The sequence below is a fragment of the Eurosta solidaginis genome, chromosome 1, assembly GCF_040869045.1.
Source record: "Eurosta solidaginis isolate ZX-2024a chromosome 1, ASM4086904v1, whole genome shotgun sequence".
Lineage (NCBI taxonomy): Eukaryota > Metazoa > Arthropoda > Insecta > Diptera > Tephritidae > Eurosta > Eurosta solidaginis.
Window position 1 is genome coordinate 32,200,142 of NC_090319.1, and position 21,223 is coordinate 32,221,364.

General features: G+C 36.0%; 1 protein-coding gene across 2 annotated transcripts in view; it reads right to left on the reverse strand.

Moving 5' to 3' along the window:
- Positions 1–21,223, reverse strand: part of LOC137251000 (microtubule-associated protein futsch) — a 106,816-nt gene that overhangs the window by 22,782 nt on the left and 62,811 nt on the right. For both annotated transcript variants that reach the window (XM_067784832.1, XM_067784823.1), the window contains exons 5-8: positions 21,127–21,186; positions 20,891–21,037; positions 17,818–17,910; positions 688–840 (exon numbers count right to left, since the gene is read on the reverse strand). In XM_067784832.1, the coding sequence (XP_067640933.1) occupies positions 688–840; positions 17,818–17,910; positions 20,891–21,037; positions 21,127–21,186 (453 nt within the window). The remainder of the gene's footprint in view (positions 1–687; positions 841–17,817; positions 17,911–20,890; positions 21,038–21,126; positions 21,187–21,223) is intronic.

Sequence of the window (21,223 nt, forward strand, 5' to 3'; positions counted from 1 at the left end):
TCTAGAATGTGTTTGTACGATGCGGGTATCACATTAAAGGTATTAGTGAGGGTTTTAAAAGGGAGTGGCCCTTGGTTGTATATGTGAAGACGTTTTCGAGATATCGGACCAGGAGATAGGAGTAACGTTCCTGCCAAATTTCATCATGTTATCTTCAACGACTGCCAAATTACAGCTTGCAAAACTTTTAAATTACCTTCTTTCAAAAGTGGGCGGTGCCACGCCCATTGTCCAAAATTTTACTTATTTTCTCCAACCCACCAACCAAGTTTCATCGCTTTATCCGTCTTTGGTAATGAATTATCGCACTTTTTCGGTTTTTCGAAATTTTCGATATCGAAAAAGTGGGCGTGGTTATAGTCCGATTTCGTTAATTTTAAATAGCGATCTGAGATGAGTGCACAGGAACGTACATATCAAATTTCATTAAGATACCTCAAAATTTACTCAAGTTATCATGTTTATGGACGGACTGACGGACATGGCTAAATAAATTTTTTTTCGTCCAGATCATTTTGATATATAGAAGTCTATATCTATCTCGATTAGTTTATGCCGTTACGGATTACCGTTTTGCGAAAAAAGTTAATATACGAAGTGGGCTCTGCTCAGCTGAGTATAAAAAGGTATAGATGGAAAGAGTAATAAGGGTTAAAAAACGATACTGCGTATATCTCTAGTACTAACCTTCGATTTCTTGAGCCACCTCTTTGCCGTATTCGTAGTCAGACTTATCAAGAAGTTCAGCTTCCACTTTGTCAACTTTTTCATTTGCCATAAAATCTTCCGACTGGGGTTTGTGCTGCTGTTCTGGAGCTTCTTTAATTTCCGTAGCGAACACTAATTAAGTAAAATTCAAAATATTTTATCATGATACTCTTAACTTTTTTCATTATAATCCATGTACGTATGCTCTCTGTTTTATTTGCACTTAATGATTAAAGGACACATCAAGTTCATTGACCCGAGGTTGGTGCTTACAAAAAGATTAAAACTTCAGCACCTAAAATACTCTTGGAGCTTTCAAGTCGTTTCCATTTAGTCCTTTTTTCATAGTTTGGCGAAACGAGAAAAATATTGAATGGCGCTATAGCTCGGTTGGAAATCATAATATTGAGAAAACGACCAAAGTACTGTGAACGACATATCGTTTAAAAAAATTGAATAACGGGGGCTTAATTTTTAAGGTCAAAAAGAAAGTTTTGTGTGTAAACATTGAGATGTAAGTAAGTTTTTAAAGTAACAAGAGCTCACTCATTGTTTGAAATTCAACCACAATGGTAGCCACTGTAACAAAAACAAAAATAAAGACAATAATAGGTCTCTTAAGCTAGCCCAACCTTTCCAGCCCAATCATAAAACGAGACCATACTAAATTGCACAATATTTTATATGGGGTAATTAAATTTATTACACTTGTATTTTAAGAAATATCGAGGGTTGGGCTAGCTTAAACTTAAGCTAAGTTAAGTTTAAGCTAGCCCAACCCATATGCACAATCAAAAAACGAGACCGTACTAAATTGTCCAATATTTAATGCTAATTTAATACGGGTGATCACATTTTTTACACTTGCTTTTTTTTAAATACCGAGGGTCGGGCTAGCTTAAGTTTAAGTTAGCCCAACTCATATGCCCAATCAAAAAACGAAAACGTAATTAATAACACCATATTTAATGCTAATTTGATACGCGTTAATTAAATTTATTACACTTGTTTTTTAAAAAATACCAAGGGTTGGGCTAGCTTAAGTTTAAGTTAGCCCAACCCTTGGTATTAAAAAAAAAAACAGTGTAATATATTTAATTAACCCGTATTAAATTAGCATTAAATATTGTGTATTTAGTACGGCCTGGTTTTTCGATTGGGCTGGAAAGGTTGGGCTAGCTTAAGAGACCTGACAATAATGATGATACTATACTGTTATGTATGAGCTGTAAGAGCCAGCGAATTAAAACGCAGCGGCTACGCTGGCTAGGCCATGTTATGCGAATAAAAGATGACGCTCCGACTAAGAAATTGTTTTTATCTGAGCCCGCCTATGGAAAAAGAGGAAGAGCGCGGCCCCCACTGCGCTGTGAAGGACCAGGTGAAAAACGATTTAAAACTCCCTTGGTGGTCCAATTGCTGGACGGCCATAACCGTTTAAACGGTTAAGCGCCAATTAAGTAATAATGATACTACATAATTTTTGGAGACTGTAGTCTCACATTCAGCTTCTTTTACATTTTTAACCTGACTTTAATTTCAATTTTGATTTATGATTTCAGTTATCTTAGCTGATATGCGCGTTTCTGCCTATAATTTAATTTCATAACCGAATGATACCTATTTTCCTCTGACTTCGGTTTCTCTTCCGGTTTCGATTATGGCTTATTTTCTCCGTCTCATTCGAGAGCTAATTTTACCTTAGTTTGGCTGTTTCGATTTCGCTTTCGGTTCTGACTTTGTCCGGTTTCGGCCCGTCTCCGTTGTGATCCGAGCGCGGTTTTGTTTCGGTCACCTGGTTTCGGTTCCGATTCGTTCTCGGTTTGTGTCAAGACATCGGTCTGGTTTCAGAACCAGGTAGGCTTTCGGTTTCGGTCTTAGCTCTGTGCGGTTTCAGTCCAGGTCCCAATGTCGTTTCCGGATATGGTACATTCTTCGTTTTAATTGCTGACCCAGTTTCGGTTCGGAGTTCAGTACCGGCTTTGGTACGGTTTTGGTTCCCGTTCGAGTTACTATTCTCTGTTCCGTTTGCGGTCCTGGTCTTGGTTACGGCTGCGCTTCCAATTTCGATTAGAAAATAGTTAGTTAGAAAAAAATCAGTTAGAAAAAAATCTCTAAGCGGGTTTTGGCAATTACTCCCAGTGTATTTCGAATTTTACACCGAGGGCAAAATTTTTTCAGTCTTTGAGTAAATCATAGTTCTCAAGTTGATATCCAGCATCTTTTTCCATCTTTTATCCAGCTTTGCTATATTTTAAAAAACTCAGCTCTCCAGTTGATGTTGTTGTAGCGATAAGTTGGATTCGCCACGGGTAGGTGTTGGGTTGGGTTGGAGAAACTGCGCTGGCAACCACTCGAATCAATTTGGTAATTTAGTTGCCTCTCACGACAGGCATACCTGTAGCGTGTATATTCTAAGCCCCCTAAGTCGCTGCGGTTTATCTCGAGTTGATGTTGTTGTTGTTATTGTTGTAGCGATAAGGATACTCCATGAAGGCCTCGGGTAGTGTTATCGATGTTGATCATTTGCCGGGTGCAGATCCGGTACGTTCCGGTAACAAGCATCATTAATGTACTAGCCCGACCATCTAGGGAACGATTTGGTATGACCACATGAACCCTTCTAGGCCATACCGCCCCTCCCACTCCGTAGATCCATCAGGAACTTGAGGTCGCCAGAGCCTCGTCTGTTAAAGAAACAGGATTTGCCACGGGTAGGTGAGGTTGACAATTGGGCTGGAGTTTATCTCCAATGTAAAGTGGCATACCGATGCCACTCGTTTTTGGGCATTTAGCCCCACGCACACACACAAACCTACTTTATTTTCTTCTTTTAGTTTTTAAATTAATAAACTTAGTTTGTTTTATTGTTTAATTACACTTTATTTAAAATTCTTATTTATTTAAATGTTCATTAATTTATTTTTCATGTTACACTTTTGGTATCTTATTTCTTAACGCGCGTTTTAGGTTGTGTGTTCACCGGCTCAATTCTAACTTAAAACTGAAAAACTGCTGACGCTTCAAAAGCAGCTTTGCCGGTATGCAAAAGTGCGGGAAAATCGTATGATGCTATAGCTAGTAACGGGAGATTCAGCCAATGGGGTTGAATCTCCGCGTCATTCCACTCTAACATTTTAAGTGATGCCAAGTTTTAATATGAGTGTTGGATCTTTTTATTTATTAGAGGGGGAGTTGCCAGACTTAAAAGCAGTAACCCAATTTGACACTACATCATCCCCCTTTAGAAAAGAAGAATTTGGCAAGGTGATCAGTCTTGCCACATTCTTCTTTAGGCTTTACTAGGATTAAGATTTAAATTTATAAGAAAATGAAATATGTAAAAAAATAATGTTTTTAGTTTGAAGTAAGCCGTTACTATTTTTTAAAATGTACGCTTATTATTAAATTGAGTAAAATATATATATATATATATTTATTAAGTATTTCAATATAACATCTAAATTTTGTACATTAGGCCGTATTAAAAATTAACATTAATAGTTTGTTTAGTTTGGCCTTCATTGGCATGTTCTTAAAGTAGGTTTATATTTAAAGATTATTTTCGGCTATCAATATAATTAATTTTTTGTATACGATTTTTGTGTACAGTTTTTTTCAATTTTATTAATTTCATCAAAAATGTTTACATTTGATCCATCGATATTCTTTATTATGTAGGGACCTTGATATATATTTCTATGTTTATTTCTCGGTTCTGTTTCTACTAAAACCCTATCATTAATTTTAATTTCTAAAGGCTTAGCCGTTTTATCATATAATTCTTTATTTCTAATTTTATGTTTATTAATCAAATTTGTTGCCATTTTATGAGATTTTTGCATTCTATATTTTAGCTCTTTTGTATAATTTTCTACATTATAGATCGGACCGATTTGTTCCTTTTGTAATTCATGTGGCATTGTAGATTTTTTTTAATTTATTATCGAAAACCGAACTACTTGTAGTATTATGTAAAAATGTAAAATATTTCAAATACGTATCCCAATCTGAATACGTTTCATCTAGATATGCACGTAAATATTCGTTAAAGACTCTATGGTTTCTTTCAACGGTACCAACAGTTTCGTGGTGATAAGCTGTTGAGAAATCATGACTAATTTTTAAAAGTTTTGTTAATTCCGAGAATAATTCATTTTTGTATTCCGTCCCTAAATCGGATCTAATGGCTTTCATTGCACCATATGTTAGTATAAAGGTTTCAAAAATAGCACATGCGATAGTTTTTGCTGATTTATCTGGTACAGCTACTGTTACCAGGTATTTAGAAGTCACAAATCATAGTAACAGCGAACTTGTTACCATAGTTTGATTCTGGAAGTGGACCTATTGTATCGATAATTAACGTCAAATGGTTTACAGGGTGTTGGAGTAAGGACAAGATTTTCTTTTGTTTTGGGTCTCACTTTATTTAAAAGACATTTATTGCAATTTTTCACAAATTTCGCTATATTACGTGTCATGTTTTTCCAGTAATATTTAGTTCTTAATTTGGCATATAACCTTTTTGTTCCGCAATGACCTCCTAACACTGGATCTTCGTGATAAATTGTCATAAGTTTTTGTTTCTGTTCATTGTCTGTTACGGTCTCTACAGGGTCCGTCAATATTATTTGTAATGATTTTAAAATTTCATTTCCGCGGATTTTAAAATTTGTAATTGTAAAATTATTGAAAAATATATAATTTTTTGGCCATTCTAATTGTTTAATATTGTGATTGTCGGCTGCTTTTTCCAGCCTCGAAAGTAACTCATCTAAATTCGTTATTTCGTTAACAGTCACGATATTAAGTAAATTATATTTTTTATGTTTTAAATGCGCATAAATTTGTAAATTGGAGATCTCCTTATTTTTATTATATTGTATTGTTGATTTTACTCGCGGTACCTTTTTTGAAAAATCGTATGAAAATTTATCATAAACTTGTACTTTATTATCGTTAGAAGTCGTATCATTGAAACTTATTTTTTCATTTTGTAATTCTTGTTGTTTAGTTTGTGATCGCGTTTTAACGGCTAAACGTGTTTTGTCGAATCTTTAATCTCGTCTATACTTATACGGGAAAGAGCATCAGCCACGACATTCGATTTTCCTTTAATATATTCAATTGTAAAATTGTATTCTGATAAATCTAATCTGATTCTAGAGAGTTCCGAGGAAGGATCTTTCATATTAAATAGATAAACTAATGGTCTATGGTCTGATTTTACCGTGAAATGTGTACCGTAAACATACGGCCGAAAATGTTTTATAGCAAAATGTATTGCTAAAAGTTCTAATTCTATGATTGCCTTTTTCTGTTCGGCTTTATTGAAAGATTTTGATGCAAAGCAAATCGGTAAATCATTATCTCCATGTTTTTGGCTTAATATAGGGCCACAACCACTCTTAGATGCATCTACAGTGATAATAAATTCTTTTGAAAAATCAGGGTATTGTAATAGTTGGGGAGACGTTAATGATAATCTTAATTTTTCGAAAGCATTTTCGCAAGCATCATCCCAAACAAATTCAACTTTTTTTCGATTTAGACGATTTAAAGGGGCTGCCAGTGACGCAAAGTTAGGTATAAAACGCCTGTAATAATTTGCAAATGCAACGAATCGCCTAACAGCGTCCTTGTCTTTAGGCTTAGTGTATTTTTTAATTGCGTCTATTATTGAGTCATCTGGCAGCAGGCCTTTTGAGGTGCATTTATGGCCTAAAAAAGTGACTTCAGAACGAAGAAAATTGCATTTGTTGGGATTTAACTTTAAATTGAATTTTCTACAAGTTTCGAAAACTTTTTCTAAATTTTTGAGGTGATGTGTCCCGCTACAACCGATGACGATAACATCGTCAATGTACATAAAAGCTTGATTTGGCGAAATGCCTGAAAATGCTAATGACATCATACGTGAAAGAGTTTGGTGCTATATTTAAACCGAAAGGTAAAACTTTCCAACGAAAAGCTCCTCGTTCTGTACTGAAAGATGTAACGTCTCTAGAATTAACATGAAGTGGTATTTGGTGAAAACCAGAAAAAAGATCTAAAGTCGAAAAATATTTGGCTCTGCCAAGATTGTCGAGTATGTCGTCTACGCGTGCCAACGGAAATTTGTCTGCGATAAGCTTTTTGTTGACTGCTCTGAAATCAACGCACATACGATAAGACTTTTGGCCTGAAGGATCTTTTTTCGGTACCAAAATTAAAGGACTGTTATAGTTAGAAAAGCTGGGTTCTACTAAATCATTTCGCATTAAATTTTCGACTTGTTTATTAATTTCTTCACGTTGTGTATATGGTAAACGATAATTTTTTATATAGATTGGATTTTTATCAGTTAAACGTAGCTTTTGTTCGTAAAAGTTGTTTAAAGTCATACGATCAGTTTTTAAAGCGAATACATCGGCATATTTTAAGCATAAATCTAGTAATTGTTTTTGAGCATAACCCGGCATTTGATTTTTCAAAATTTTCGTTAATTCCTCTAAGCGTTTTTGATCTTTTGAAGTTTCATTGATTTTGTAGACATTGTAGTTGGTGATATCTTCCGTTACGATATTGCAATTGTTGACATGTTTTACTTCGTCGGTAACATTTAAAATTTTTAGAACTGGATTATTTGTCAACAATGCACTTTGCCGTAAAAACACCACTACAGATCTCTTGTGAGTCTACAAAAACAGGATTGTCGCATTTTGGTAATTTAAATAACCGATAAACTTCACATCTCGGAGGAATAACTAAAGAATCGGTACTTGTGCCGTGTAAAATTGGTATATTTGCGTTATCAAAGCCGGTATTAATAGTTATGCTATCGCTTGCATAATTAATAATGCATTTATTTAATTTTAAAAAGTCTTTGCCGAGTATTCCGTCTGAAGGTATATTGAAATCGTCGTTAACTACATGTAAAGTATGCGGTATTAAAAATTTATATGCAATTAATTTGGTTTTTAAGGTCCCTAAAGTTGAAATTGTTTCTGCTGTTACGCCTGTTATATTAATAATTTCATTACTATTAAAGTTACAATTTTGAGATAAACTTGAAATTTTGATTAAAGAAATATCTGCTTGAGAATCTACTAGAAAAGTACACGGTTTGTAGGAATCGCTACATTGAAGTTCAATAAAATCTGAATAATTAAGGTTCAAGCAGTAGATGGATTTTAATATTTTTGGAGAAGATTCGTTTAATTGTCTAAATCGTGATCCCGATCCCCCAGTGTTCGCTCCTGAGGGGCGTTCACGTTTAAAGCGCGTACATTGGCATTACTTCGCGAATTATTATTATTAGTAGCGTTATTGTTACTACTACTAGGCTGATTGTTTCTATTAGTGATATATCTGTCATTATTACTTCTATTAGAATTATTGTACCCGTAATTATTGTTGTAGTTATTTCTATTGTTATTGTTGAATCTCGCATTTGGATTGTTGTACCTATTATTGAAATTATTACCTCTATAATTTCCTCGAAAACTACTTTGCCAATTACCACGAGTACGGAATGCTAGTACTTGGCTTTCTTTTACCTCATTATTACGTTCCACTATCATTTTTGCAACTACGTCTTTTGAATAACTGAAGGTAGTTGAAGCCAGGATGGATTTGACCAACTCTGAACGAGTGTTCAACCTGCACACATTCACTGTTTGCTCTACGGCCATTTCATGTGCCTTGGCTTGTGTCATACCTTCAATAATCAAAGAACGTTCCAATGCGTCGGATAGTTCTTCAACGCGCTTAGCAAAGTCTGAGAAGTTATTATTGATGACATGTAAAGACGCGATTTTACCAGAAACAACTCTCGAGTTGTCGGGTTTTATTCTATTTCTCAAGGCAGTATTTATGTCATCGACTGAATTTATTACGGTGTGCTTCGTGTGCTTTTCCCTCAAGTTTGGATTTCAAAAATGCAATAAAAGTATTATTTAAATTTTCATCTGAGAAGACTTCAATTAATTTTATTTTGTCGATAAAAGATTCTAATGCCAGTGGATCGCCGCTGCAGTTGTCCCTAATAATTGAGGCGCAACTGGTAATGAACACCTTTTTCTGTTCTGAGGTTGCCATGATTGAAATATTGTTATTCGATTGTAAATCTGAAGGATTAGAAGTAGAGTGAGAATTGGAAAAGTCAGGTTCTGACTGAAAATTTGAATTATTATTTTCTGCGATATCTGAGTCATTAAATCCTAAAAAAATCTTCTTGGGCTAGTGAACACCTTCCTTTAGAGCTTGATTTATCGCTGGAATTGCCCTCAGAATCGCACATGTGTTTGAATACGGTAATTTTATTGAACATTATTTTAAAAGAAAAATTTTGTAAATCAGGTAAATATTTTGTAAATCCGAGTATTATTTAAAAATCCGGTTAAAATTTGTCGCGTTTGATATAAATTTTATAAAATGGTAAATCTGGTTAAGAAAATTATATAATGTTTTTTTTTTTTGAAAACAAAGGAACATCCGGTCTGCGGATTTTCTCTAAATTATAGGCTAGAGAAATACCTATTTTAATTTTTCCTATTAAATTTACGTGGTTTAAGGCAAAAATTTCATTTAATGGCATATCAAAAATGGGAGAGTTCAGAATTTTGTGCAAATGGTAAAATTAAAAAAAATTTTTTTTTTTTTTTGGAGAAATGTTTTTAATTGAATTGCTTACAAGTCATAGGCTATCAAATTCACAAAAACTCTGAAAAATTTTTTGGTATTTTTTTTTTTTTTAGTAATAAATTCGATATTAAATTTATACTTTATTATTTTTAATAATATATTTTGAATTTTTAGGGTAAATGTTTATTACTATAAATTGTGAAAGTAAATTGATAAAAAGGTATAAATGTTTGAATGAATTGATTGAAATAAAAATTTATCGATTGGAAAAGCATTTGAACAGTTATTTAGAAAAAAGCTTTATTTATACAAAAAAAAATTTCCTGTGAAAGTGGTTTGTAACTTACATTACGTTTAATTACGTTTAATTTGCTTGTTGGGATTTTATATAAAATTATTCATGGGAAAAATTCAAAATGCACATCTTAACCAATTTAGTTGTTAGAAAAGTATGTGATAGAAAATTATGATAAGTAAAATATAATTTAATAAAATAAGTACAGTTAAATGAAATAGACATGCATACATTACTGCTGTCAACCCTTTCCTGCGGACTGGTGCTGCATTTGATGTTGCTGTGCTGCTGGAGGTTTCGGTGCTTACGGTATTTTCCCGCTGTTTTTGAATTTTTGTAGTTTTTGTTTATTTCAATTTCAACATTTTTGGTAGATTTTAAATTTTATTTTAATGTGTTAAAAGTTTTGTAGTTTATGTCGAAGTTTTAAATGTTTTGTGTATCATTTTTTTGTAGATAATTTTAAATTTTTATTTTTTTTTTTATTTTTTGTATTTTTGTATGTAATTTAATAAAATATGCGTTTACTGCACCAGCAATGTTAAATTTGTATTTTGTTGTACATTTTGTTGTTTCCAAATTAGGAAACGTTGAAAATATGTTCTGCGAGCACACCCACACACGCTATCTACACACAGGCACTGGCCACTAACTATTTTCTTTTGTATAATTTTGTTTTATTAAAAGTTTATTAATTTCTTAGTTTCTTTAAAATATGTATATAGTTTTTTACATGTGGGACTTAAATAAATTTCCCAAGTTTCTTTTTAAATGGTTCTTTAAGTTTAACAAAAATTTTTCTCACACGCGTGGGTAGCGCACTGCGCTAACTCCGTGCCGGCGAAGATGCTGTTGCTAAACATTTTATATACGCAATACAAAAATGTGAAGCCCTTGTGTACAGAAATGATGTTGTTTTGCCCGGGGTGTGAAACCAGGGCATACGGTGTGGTAGGCGGAGCACGCTACCATCACACCACGGCGGCCGCCATTTCCGACCAGACATTGTCGATTTGAAAAGTTTTGCCTCTAAGCAGTCGGAATCGAAAGTAATTAGCCTATTAAGCACAGATAATTACATTATTTTTCCCACAAATTTTTTATTAAATTATTCATTTTATTTGGCAGATTTATAACAACTTTTTGCTGTTTCTTAAGTTGAGAAAACGATAGTTCGTTATAAATTGGGTTCCGATTATATTATTCAAGAATCTTAGCTTGTTATGCACCGATCTAAGACCCCAGCAAGCATACCAGTCAATATTGCACATGTCACCAAAAATAGAATTGTTTACGTCCAACCGACGATAAATTGGAGCAGGAGGGACGAGGTATTACACTGCAATTATAAAAGGAACAAAATCAAATTGTGGTCCGAGATAAAGTACATTCATTAAAACTTTAAGACGAAAGATATATCAGAAATAATGAAATAGTCAAGTAGGCTGGGACAGCAATATTGCCTACACCTTGTTGGCACATTTATATTTACCACATCAAGACCAACACTGGTGTAGCAAGTTGCAAGTATACGCGTCACTACACAGCAGGTTTACATTAAAATCTTCATAAGTAATAAGATCAGTATAATCAACAGCTACTGAGTAATATTCATTGACACTACAACGTTGATGAGGACTATAACGTACACTGAAATGACAGTCCTTGGTCTGGAAAAATCCCGAGTCGCTCCGGTACATAGAACCGACTGCCTTGGGATGCGCATTGCAACAAAAAAACAACAACTATAACGTATAAAAAAAGGTCTTTGGACAATGAACTAGACACTTCCACAAGTAAATTCTCAGTATTCCTGGAATTATTCGAAGCTTGATAATTTTTGCAATAAATAGCAACACCACCACCGTTCTAAACATTTCTATCAATCCTATGAAGTACGCTGCTGTTTATGACAAAAAGGTCGTCGAGCACTTCAGGCTTCAACCAAGTCTCGTAAGCACAAATGATCTTTACATAAATAGAATCGAAGAACAACAAAATTAAATGGGGTTACACTGAAATGACGCTCATTACCACTTACAAAGCAATTGCCCGGCCGCTTACAGGCTACGCATGCCCGATATGGTCGCCAAGCCTAAAGTTTTATAACTGGAAGAAAATACAGCGGGTTATGTGGCAGTTACCCACCGACGTGTGCCGTACGTAAGGACGTTTGTCGTACGAAGCACGTTTGACCGAACTCTCAAGCCCGTAGGAATCAATGTGTGCGTCTGTGTACATGTACATAACATATTTGTGTGTGTATTGTTTACAGATAAGCACTGTTGCCATTGACCATTTTGCATGTATGCTTATGGAAACATCAACTTTTTCCAATTAAATTTTTGATATTGTAAAAGGCCGGAATACATATTAAATAAGTATAAATAGATAAAATATTTATAATCAGCACTTTTACATAATTATTTCGAATTATTTTCACAATTTTTCAAACTTTAATTAGGCGTTTTTGCATAAAATTGCAAACGGTCAAAAATTAGCGTACAAAAGTTTACTAGGCAACTCTGTCTAGTGAGAGAGCGATCAGCTGACACGTTCTTACGGATCAATCAATTGTTTTGATTTCTACGTTCCGGGCTACGTACGTACTACGGGCGTTGCACGTCGGTGAGTTTTCGTTTACATTGCACACTCATAAGATAGGTCGTGTCAGCTGACACGTTTTTGGTACGTACGTTCGTGAGTAACTGCCGCATTAGGGGGTCAGAATACACCCGCGGTAGGTATGCTTGTCGTAAGAGGCGACTAAAATACCATATTCAAGGGGCTGTGTAGCGTAACCCTTCAGGTTGCCAGCGCAATATATAACTTCTCCAAACCCAATTGTCAACTTCACCTATCCGCGGCGAATCCTGATTCACTAACAGACGCGGCTGCCCAATCTCCTCATGTAACTTGGGGTGGGGAGGAAGGGATGGCCTGAATGTTTAATGTGGCCTCATAAATCATTCCCGAGATAGTCGGGCTAGCACCTTAATGGTGTACCGGATCTGTATCCGGCAAAGGACCATTACATCGATAACACTCCCCAAAGCCTTGGGGAGTAACCCTATCGCTACAACAACAACAACAATAGGCCTGTCAAAAAAATAAAAACACCGCTCAAAGAACCGCTACGGGATGTCTTCTTATGTCTCCAGAACACCATCTACACAGTGAGTCGAGAGTACTCCCCATTAGGGGGAGAAATGAAATGCTGAACAAACAGTATCTGTAGACTACGGAAAAACCTGGGCATCCCAACAGACATCTGATTAGAGAGGTCCCTCCTTTCAGGGACTGAAGAAGTCATCTCCGCAAGAATTATGAGGAAATACGGCACCTGAGAACTCAGCCGTATGTAGAAGAAAAGCACAAAAAGGTCCTTAGTGATATCCAAAAAAAGGCGTCGGACCTCTATGCCAGGAATTGTCTGGCAAACCCCGCTCTTTAAGTTAAATACCCTGAACTCGCAGAAGAGGAAAGCAAGATCAACTTCGATGTGAATACTGTAACAGGTTGAACTCTTACTTATCCAGAATCTATCCATATTAGAGGATATTGATGACAATTTGTGATTAGTCACACATATTCCATGGTCGAACAATGCTACAACAACAACAACAAAACAAAAAACAAACACATCTTAAGGATAGCGAAATAGTTGCCTTTTGGGCTTTGTCGTCCCCATGACTCACATGGAAGCAGCCCTGTAGAGTGAAATAATACTGCAACTTTCCCTTTGCCATTTGCAGAAGTAACCTGTTTTCCTTGGTAAGCCTATCAAAAATTTGAAGGTTGCCTGTGATTCCCAGGGGTTTTAGGAAGATTGCGGTTTTCACCGGCAGTTTCGATCGCGATCCAGCTGCAAATGGAATTTGATCACAATCGCACGGTTTTTGCCTGCACGAGAGGATCTCGCACGAAAGATAACTGATTTTCGGAGACTGGAAATCGACAGATATACAGAGCACGTTGAAAATACCCTTAAATTTTTCCAGTCCTTAAATGGAATGCCAAAATCGACGGCGTCAACAGCAATATCAGCAACTGATTTGTGTTTTAGACCTTTTGATAACTCAGCTTTTAGGCGTACGATTTCAGACTGACTTTTTAAGGCCCTCGTTAAATAGGAAAACAAACGTATGTGACTCAGATAAACCAGCCGTAAGGCTAGATATTTCGTCTTCAATTCTCTTGGTTAATTTATTCTCGAGTGTGGTAATTTTGTGGGAAACGCTATCGATTAAGAGCGGCAGCTGGTCACATTGCTGCAGCACCTTAAGCTCCACTTGTTCCATCGTATTATATACTGCCGCGAGAGTTATCTAAGGTTGGAGAATAATTAAAATGGTTATGGAAATCAATTTCTCAAAATGTATCTAAGGTTAGGAACTGATGTTGGTGTAGTGTCAAATTGGGTTACTGCTTTTAAGTCTGGCAACTCCCCCTCTAATAAATAAAAAGATGCAACACTCATATTAACACTTGGCATCACTTAAAATGTTAAAAGTGGAATGACGCGGAGATTCCACCCCATTGGCTGAATCTCCCGTTACTAGCTATAGCATCATACGATTTTCCCGTTATGCACTTTTGCATACCGGCAAAGCTGCTTTTGAAGCGTCGCATCGCTATAGCATCATACGATTTTCCCGTTATGCACTTTTGCATACCGACGCTTCAAAAGCAGCTTTGCCGGTATGCAAAAGTGCATAACGGGAAAATCGTATGATGCTATAGCTAGTAACGGAAGATTCAGCCAATGGGGTGGAATCTCCGCGTCATTCCACTCTTAACATTTTAAGTGATGCCAAGTTTTAATATGAGTGTTGCATCTTTTTATTTATTAGAGGGGGAGTTGCCAGACTTAAAAGCAGTAACCCAATTTGACACTACACCAACATCAGTTCCTAACCTTAGATACATTTTGAGAAATTGATTTCCATAACCATTTTAATTATTCTCCAACCTTAGATAACTCTCGCGGCAGTATATAATACGATGGAACAAGTGGAGCTTAAGGTGCTGCAGCAATGTGACCAGCTGCCGCTCTTAATCGATAGCGTTTCCCACAAAATTACCACACTCGAGAATAAATTAACCAAGAGAATTGAAGACGAAATATCTAGCCTTACGGCTGGTTTATCTGAGTCACATACGTTTGTTTTCCTATTTAACGAGGGCCTTAAAAAGTCAGAGTCTGAAATCGTACGCCTAAAAGCTGAGTTATCAAAAGGTCTAAAACACAAATCAGTTGCTGATATTGCTGTTGACGCCGTCGATTTTGGCATTCCATTTAAGGACTGGAAAAATCTTAAGGGTATTTTCAACGTGCTCTGTATATCTGTCGATTTCCAGTCTCCGAAAATCAGTCATCTTTCGTGCGAGATCCTCTCGTGCAGGCAAAAACCGTGCGATTGTGATCAAATTCCATTTGCAGCTGGATCGCGATCGAAACTGCCGGTGAAAACCGCAATCTTCCTAAAACCCCTGGGAATCACAGGCAACCTTCAAATTTTTGATAGGCTTACCAAGGAAAACAGGTTACTTCTGCAAATGGCAAAGGGAAAGTTGCAGTATTATTTCACTCTACAGGGCTGCTTCCATGTGAGTCATGGGGACGACAAAGCCCAAAAGGCAACTATTTCGCTATCCTTAAGATGTGTTTGTTTTTTGTTTTGTTGTTGTTGTTGTAGCATTGTTCGACCATGGAATATGTGTGACTAATCACAAATTGTCATCAATATCCTCTAATATGGATAGATTCTGGATAAGTAAGAGTTCAACCTGTTACAGTATTCACATCGAAGTTGATCTTGCTTTCCTCTTCTGCGAGTTCAGGGTATTTAACTTAAAGAGCGGGGTTTGCCAGACAATTCCTGGCATAGAGGTCCGACGCCTTTTTTTGGATATCACTAAGGACCTTTTTGTGCTTTTCTTCTACATACGGCTGAGTTCTCAGGTGCCGTATTTCCTCATAATTCTTGCGGAGATGGCTTCTTCAGTCCCTGAGAGGAGGGACCTCTCTAATCAGATGTCTGTTGGGATGCCCAGGTTTTTCCGTAGTCTACAGATACTGTTTGTTCAGCATTTCATTTCTCCCCCTAATGGGGAGTACTCTCGACTCACTGTGTAGATGGTGTTCTGGAGACATAAGAAGACATCCCGTAGCGGTTCTTTGAGCGGTGTTTTTATTTATTTATTTATTTGACAGGCCTATTGTTGTTGTTGTTGTAGCGATTGGGTTACTCCCCAAGGCTTTGGGGAGTGTTATCGATGTAATGGTCCTTTGCGGGATACAGATCCGGTACACCATTAAGGTGCTAGCCCGACTATCTCGGGAATGATTTATGAGGCCACATTAAACATTCAGGCCATCCCTTCCTCCCCACCCCAAGTTCCATGAGGAGATTGGGCAGCCGCGTCTGTTAGTGAATCAGGATTCGCCGCGGATAGGTGAAGTTGACAATTGGGTTTGGAGAAGTTATATATTGCGCTGGCAACCTGAAGGGTTACGCTACACAGCCCCTTGAATATGGTATTTTAGTCGCCTCTTACGACAAGCATACCTACCGCGGGTGTATTCTGACCCCCTAACCCGCTGTATTTTCTTCCAGTTATAAAACTTTAGGCTTGGCGACCATATCGGGCATGCGTAGCCTGTAAGCGGCCGGGCAATTGCTTTGTAAGTGGTAATGAGCGTCATTTCAGTGTAACCCCATTTAATTTTGTTGCTTCCCGATTCTATTTATGTAAAGATCATTTGTGCTTACGAGACTTGGTTGAAGCCTGAAGTGCTCGACGACCTTTTTGTCATAAACAGCAGCGTACTTCATAGGATTGATAGAAATGTTTAGAACGGTGGTGGTGTTGCTATTTATTGCAAAAATTATCAAGCTTCGGATAATTCCAGGAATACTGAGAATTTACTTGTGGAAGTGTCTAGTTCATTGTCCAAAGACCTTTTTTTTATACGTTATAGTTGTTGTTGTTGTTGCAATGCGCATCCCAAGGCAGTCGGTTCTATGTACCGGAGCGGCTCGGGATTTTTCCAGACCAAGGACTGTCATTTCAGTGTACGTTATAGTCCTCATCAACGTTGTAGTGTCAATGAATATTACTCAGTAGCTGTTGATTATACTGATCTTATTACTTATGAAGATTTTAATGTAAACCTGCTGTGTAGTGACGCGTATACTTGCAACTTGCTACACCAGTGTTGGTCTTGATGTGGTAAATATAAATGTGCCAACAAGGTGTAGGCAATATTGCTGTCCCAGCCTACTTGACTATTTCATTATTTCTGATATATCTTTCGTCTTAAAGTTTTAATGAATGTACTTTATCTCGGACCACAATTTGATTTTGTTCCTTTTATAATTGCAGTGTAATACCTAGTCCCTCCTGCTCCAATTTATCGTCGGTTGGACGTAAACAATTCTATTTTTGGTGACATGTGCAATATTGACTGGTATGCTTGCTGGGGTCTTAGATCGGTGCATAACAAGCTAAGATTTTTGAATAATATAATCGGAACCCAATTTATAACGAACTATCGTTTTCTCAACTTAAGAAACAGCAAAAAGTTGTTATAAATCTGCCAAATAAAATGAATAATTTAATAAAAATTGTGTGGGAAAAGTAATGTAATTATCTGTGCTTAATAGGCTAATTACTTTCGATTCCGACTGCTCAGAGGCAAAACTTTTCAAATCGACAATGTCTGGTCGGAAATGGCGGCCGCCGTGGTGTGATGGTAGCGTGCTCCGCCTACCACACCGTATGCCCTGGTTTCACACCCCGGGCAAAGCAACATCAAATTTTTAGAAATAAGGTTTTTCAATTAGAAGAAAATTTTTCTAGGCGGGGGAAAATCAAGAGGAGCACGACGCAAATTGGAAGAGAAGCTTGGCCTTAGATCTCTTCGGAGGTTATCGCGGCTTACATTTATTTATTTGAATCCATTTCGATTCCGAATAAATTGGTCGGAATCGAAATCCAGAACAGGCCCGAATAATCAAGGAGCTTACAGCATCATTGTTTTTTGGCGTTTAAGTGCAAATAAAAACTAGCAAGAGCTTCTGGGATCAAGAGTTTGTTTGGGATTTGAAAAAAAAATATCATGGTTACTCTGTTGCAAATAAAGAAAATAGCCCGTAAAACGTTTTTAATCCAAAAATTACCATCTATTTCCTGTGCATCGATTACTGGATTTACGCCTTCTTCATCCACTTGTGCATCATCTTTAAGATTTGTGCATGAAATTGCATTTAAGGCTAGAATAAGTCAGAAAAAACAACGAATATTTTTAATAAACACATATGGATAAAAAATAACGTTCAGAAGCTAATTTGTTTTTGTTATCCCATTAAAGTTTTTTTGGCGAGTAGAAAAAAAGTTTAGAAATAAATAATAGTTAGAAAAAAACATCCTTTTATAGCTAACCGAACTAAATGTTCGAAAATAGTTTTTAATCACAAATAGTTTATGTTACAGTAGGTGGAGGTGGAATAATTAACTCAAAATAACTTCACTTATAACAAACTTTAAGCTATTAACATAATAATTAATTTCGGAGTAAAAAGCGCGCAGTTCTAGATGTACTAAATGCTAAATTTTTCTATTTGAACTATATATAAGAAGAGAGTTATGAAAATAGAGTAACATGAACCTCACCCTTTTTAATCTGAATTTAATTCTACTGTTAATAACTTTAATTTTATAATATGTAACATAAACTATTTGTGAATAAAAATATTCTAATATTTAGTTCGGTTAGCTGAAAATTGTGGTTTTTTAGTTTTTTAACTATTATTTATTTTTGTTCTTGTTTATTGTGTTGTCATTAGACCTTGTTTCATGTGTAAAGCTTCGACAGGTCCATTGACCTTATGTCCGTTGAATTTAAGTCACCTCACCATCAAATTATTTTACTGTCATCGGTCCTTGATATGTGCGCAAAGTTAAAAGTGACCGTATGGCCATTTGAAGTGGTCTTTGACCTTGTGTCCGTCACCCCACCATCAAATTATTGCTGTCATCGATCGTTGATAAGTGTAACAAGTAAGGAAGGCTAAGTTCGGGTGTAACCGAACATTACATACTCAGCTGAGAGCTTTGGAGACAAAATAAGGGAAAATCACCATGTAGGAAAATGAAACTAGGGTAACCCTGGAATGTGCTTGTATGACATGGGTATCAAATGGAAGGTATTAAAGAGTATTTTAAAAGGGAGTGGGCCATAGTTCTATAGGTGGACGCCATTTCGGGATATCGCCATAATGGTGGACCAGGGTGACTCTAGAATGTGTTTGTATGATATGGGTATCAAATGAAAGGTGTTAATGAGTATTCTAAAAGGGAGTGTGCCTTGGTTGTATATGTGAAGGCGTTTTCGGGATATCGACCAAAATGTGGACCCGGGTGACCCTAATTTATTTATGTATGTAATACCACGAAGAGTATTCCTGCCAAGATTCCAAGGGCTTTTGATTTCCCCTGCAGAACTTTTTCATTTTCTTCTACTTAATATGGTAGGTGTCACACCTATTTTACAAAGTTTTTTTCTAAAGTTATATTGTGCGTTAATAAACCAATCCAATTACCATGTTTCATCCCTTTTTTCATATTTGGTATAGAATTATGGCATTTTTTTAATTTTTCGTAATTTTCGATATCGAAATGTGGGCGTGGTCATAGTCGGATTTTGGCTATTATTTATACCAAGATAAAGTGAGTTCAGATAAGTACGTGAACTATGTTTAGTAAAGATATATCGATTTTTGCTCATGTTATCGGGCCGAGCGGAAGGACAGACGGTCGACTATGTATAAAAACTTGGCGTAGCTTCAACCGATTTCGCCCATTTTCACAGAAAACAGTTATCGTCATAGAATCTATGCCCCTACCAAATTTCACAAGGATTGATAAATTTTTATTCCACTTATGGCATTAAAAGTATTCTAGACAAATTAAATGAAAAAGGGCGGAGCCACGCCCATTTTGAAATTTTCTTTTATTTTTGTATTTTGTTGCACCATATCATTACTGGAGTTGAATGTTGACATAATTTACTTATATACTGTACAGGTATTCAATTTTTTGTTAAAATTTGACTTAAAAAAATTTTTTTTTTTAATTGGGCGATTTAGCTAATTTTTATTTAGCACACATATAGTAATAGGAGTAACGTTCCTGCCAAATTTCATCATGATATCTTCAATGACTGCCAAATTACAGCTTGCAAAACTTTTAAATTACCTTCTTTTATAAAAGCGCGGGCCCCGCCCATTTTCCAAAATTTTACTAATTTTCTATTCTGCGTCATAAGGTCAACGCACCTACCAAGTTCCAACGCTTTATCCGTCTTTGGTAATGAATTATCGCACTTTTTAGGTTTTTCGCAAATTTTCGATATCGAAAAAGTGGGCGTTATAGTTCGATTTCGTTCATTTTAAATAGCGATTTGGTATGAGTGCCCATGAACCTGCATACCAAATTGTATCAAGATACTTCAAAATTTACTCAAGTTATCGTGTTAACGGACAGACGGACGGACGGACGGACGAACATGGCTAAATGAATTTTTTTCGCCCAGATCATTTTGATATATGGAAGTCTATATCTATCTCGATTAGTTTATGCCGTTACGGATTACGGTTATGCGAACAAAATTAATATAATCTGTAAAAAGTTTGAATGAAATCTGTCCGTTTAAAGAAGGTCAAAATCGAGTTCAAAAAAGTCGGTTACATGTAATCAAACAAGCATTCAGGTGTAGCTACTATAAGGGTGTTAAAAAGGTATATATTGGAACGATATTCCCCCATCTCTTGTCAAATTTGGTTTCAATGTGTGTTCATTCAGAACCGATGGTGGTTTTTACTGACTAAAATTACGGACTTTTACCTGCCTCAGTCAGCTACACAAATCAATTAGTAAAAACCACCCTCGGTTCTGAATGAACACACAGCACATAAATATAACTAAATATACACAAGCATCAATTTTGACAATACTTGCTCATGTACCTACGAACTATAAATACGGGACAAACGACAACATCAGAACGAAAATCGACACTGATGATGGCACAACGCCGAAACCGGTTTGTCTCGAAACCAAATTTGACAAGGGATGGTGGAAAATCGTTCCAATATACATCATTTATCCACCCTGTCGGAAAATCAACAAAACAAATTAAGTTAAAAAAGGTCCTTATATAATAAAATTTGAGTAAATTAAAGTAAAACTCACTTTTAGCATTTGATTTCGCTTGTTTATCGCCCTTCACTTTAACATCCTGCACTTCTATTACACACTCGTTAAGTCTCTCTGGCTGAACTTTCTGTGTGTTGATTTCTTCACAAATACTCTCCTCAATCACGTTCGAAATTTTGGGTACTAAAAAACAAATGCATCATATATTTTAAATAGGCAAATAGTTGATTTCATCAAATGAGTATGTGATTTTATAAGTTTGCTAGACAAACCGATTGATTTCAATTCGACGCGCTCGTTATCCTTTACAGTTTCCTTAATTTGGTTTGAGTCTGAAATGGCAAACAAAAGTATTTTAATTCAATTCGA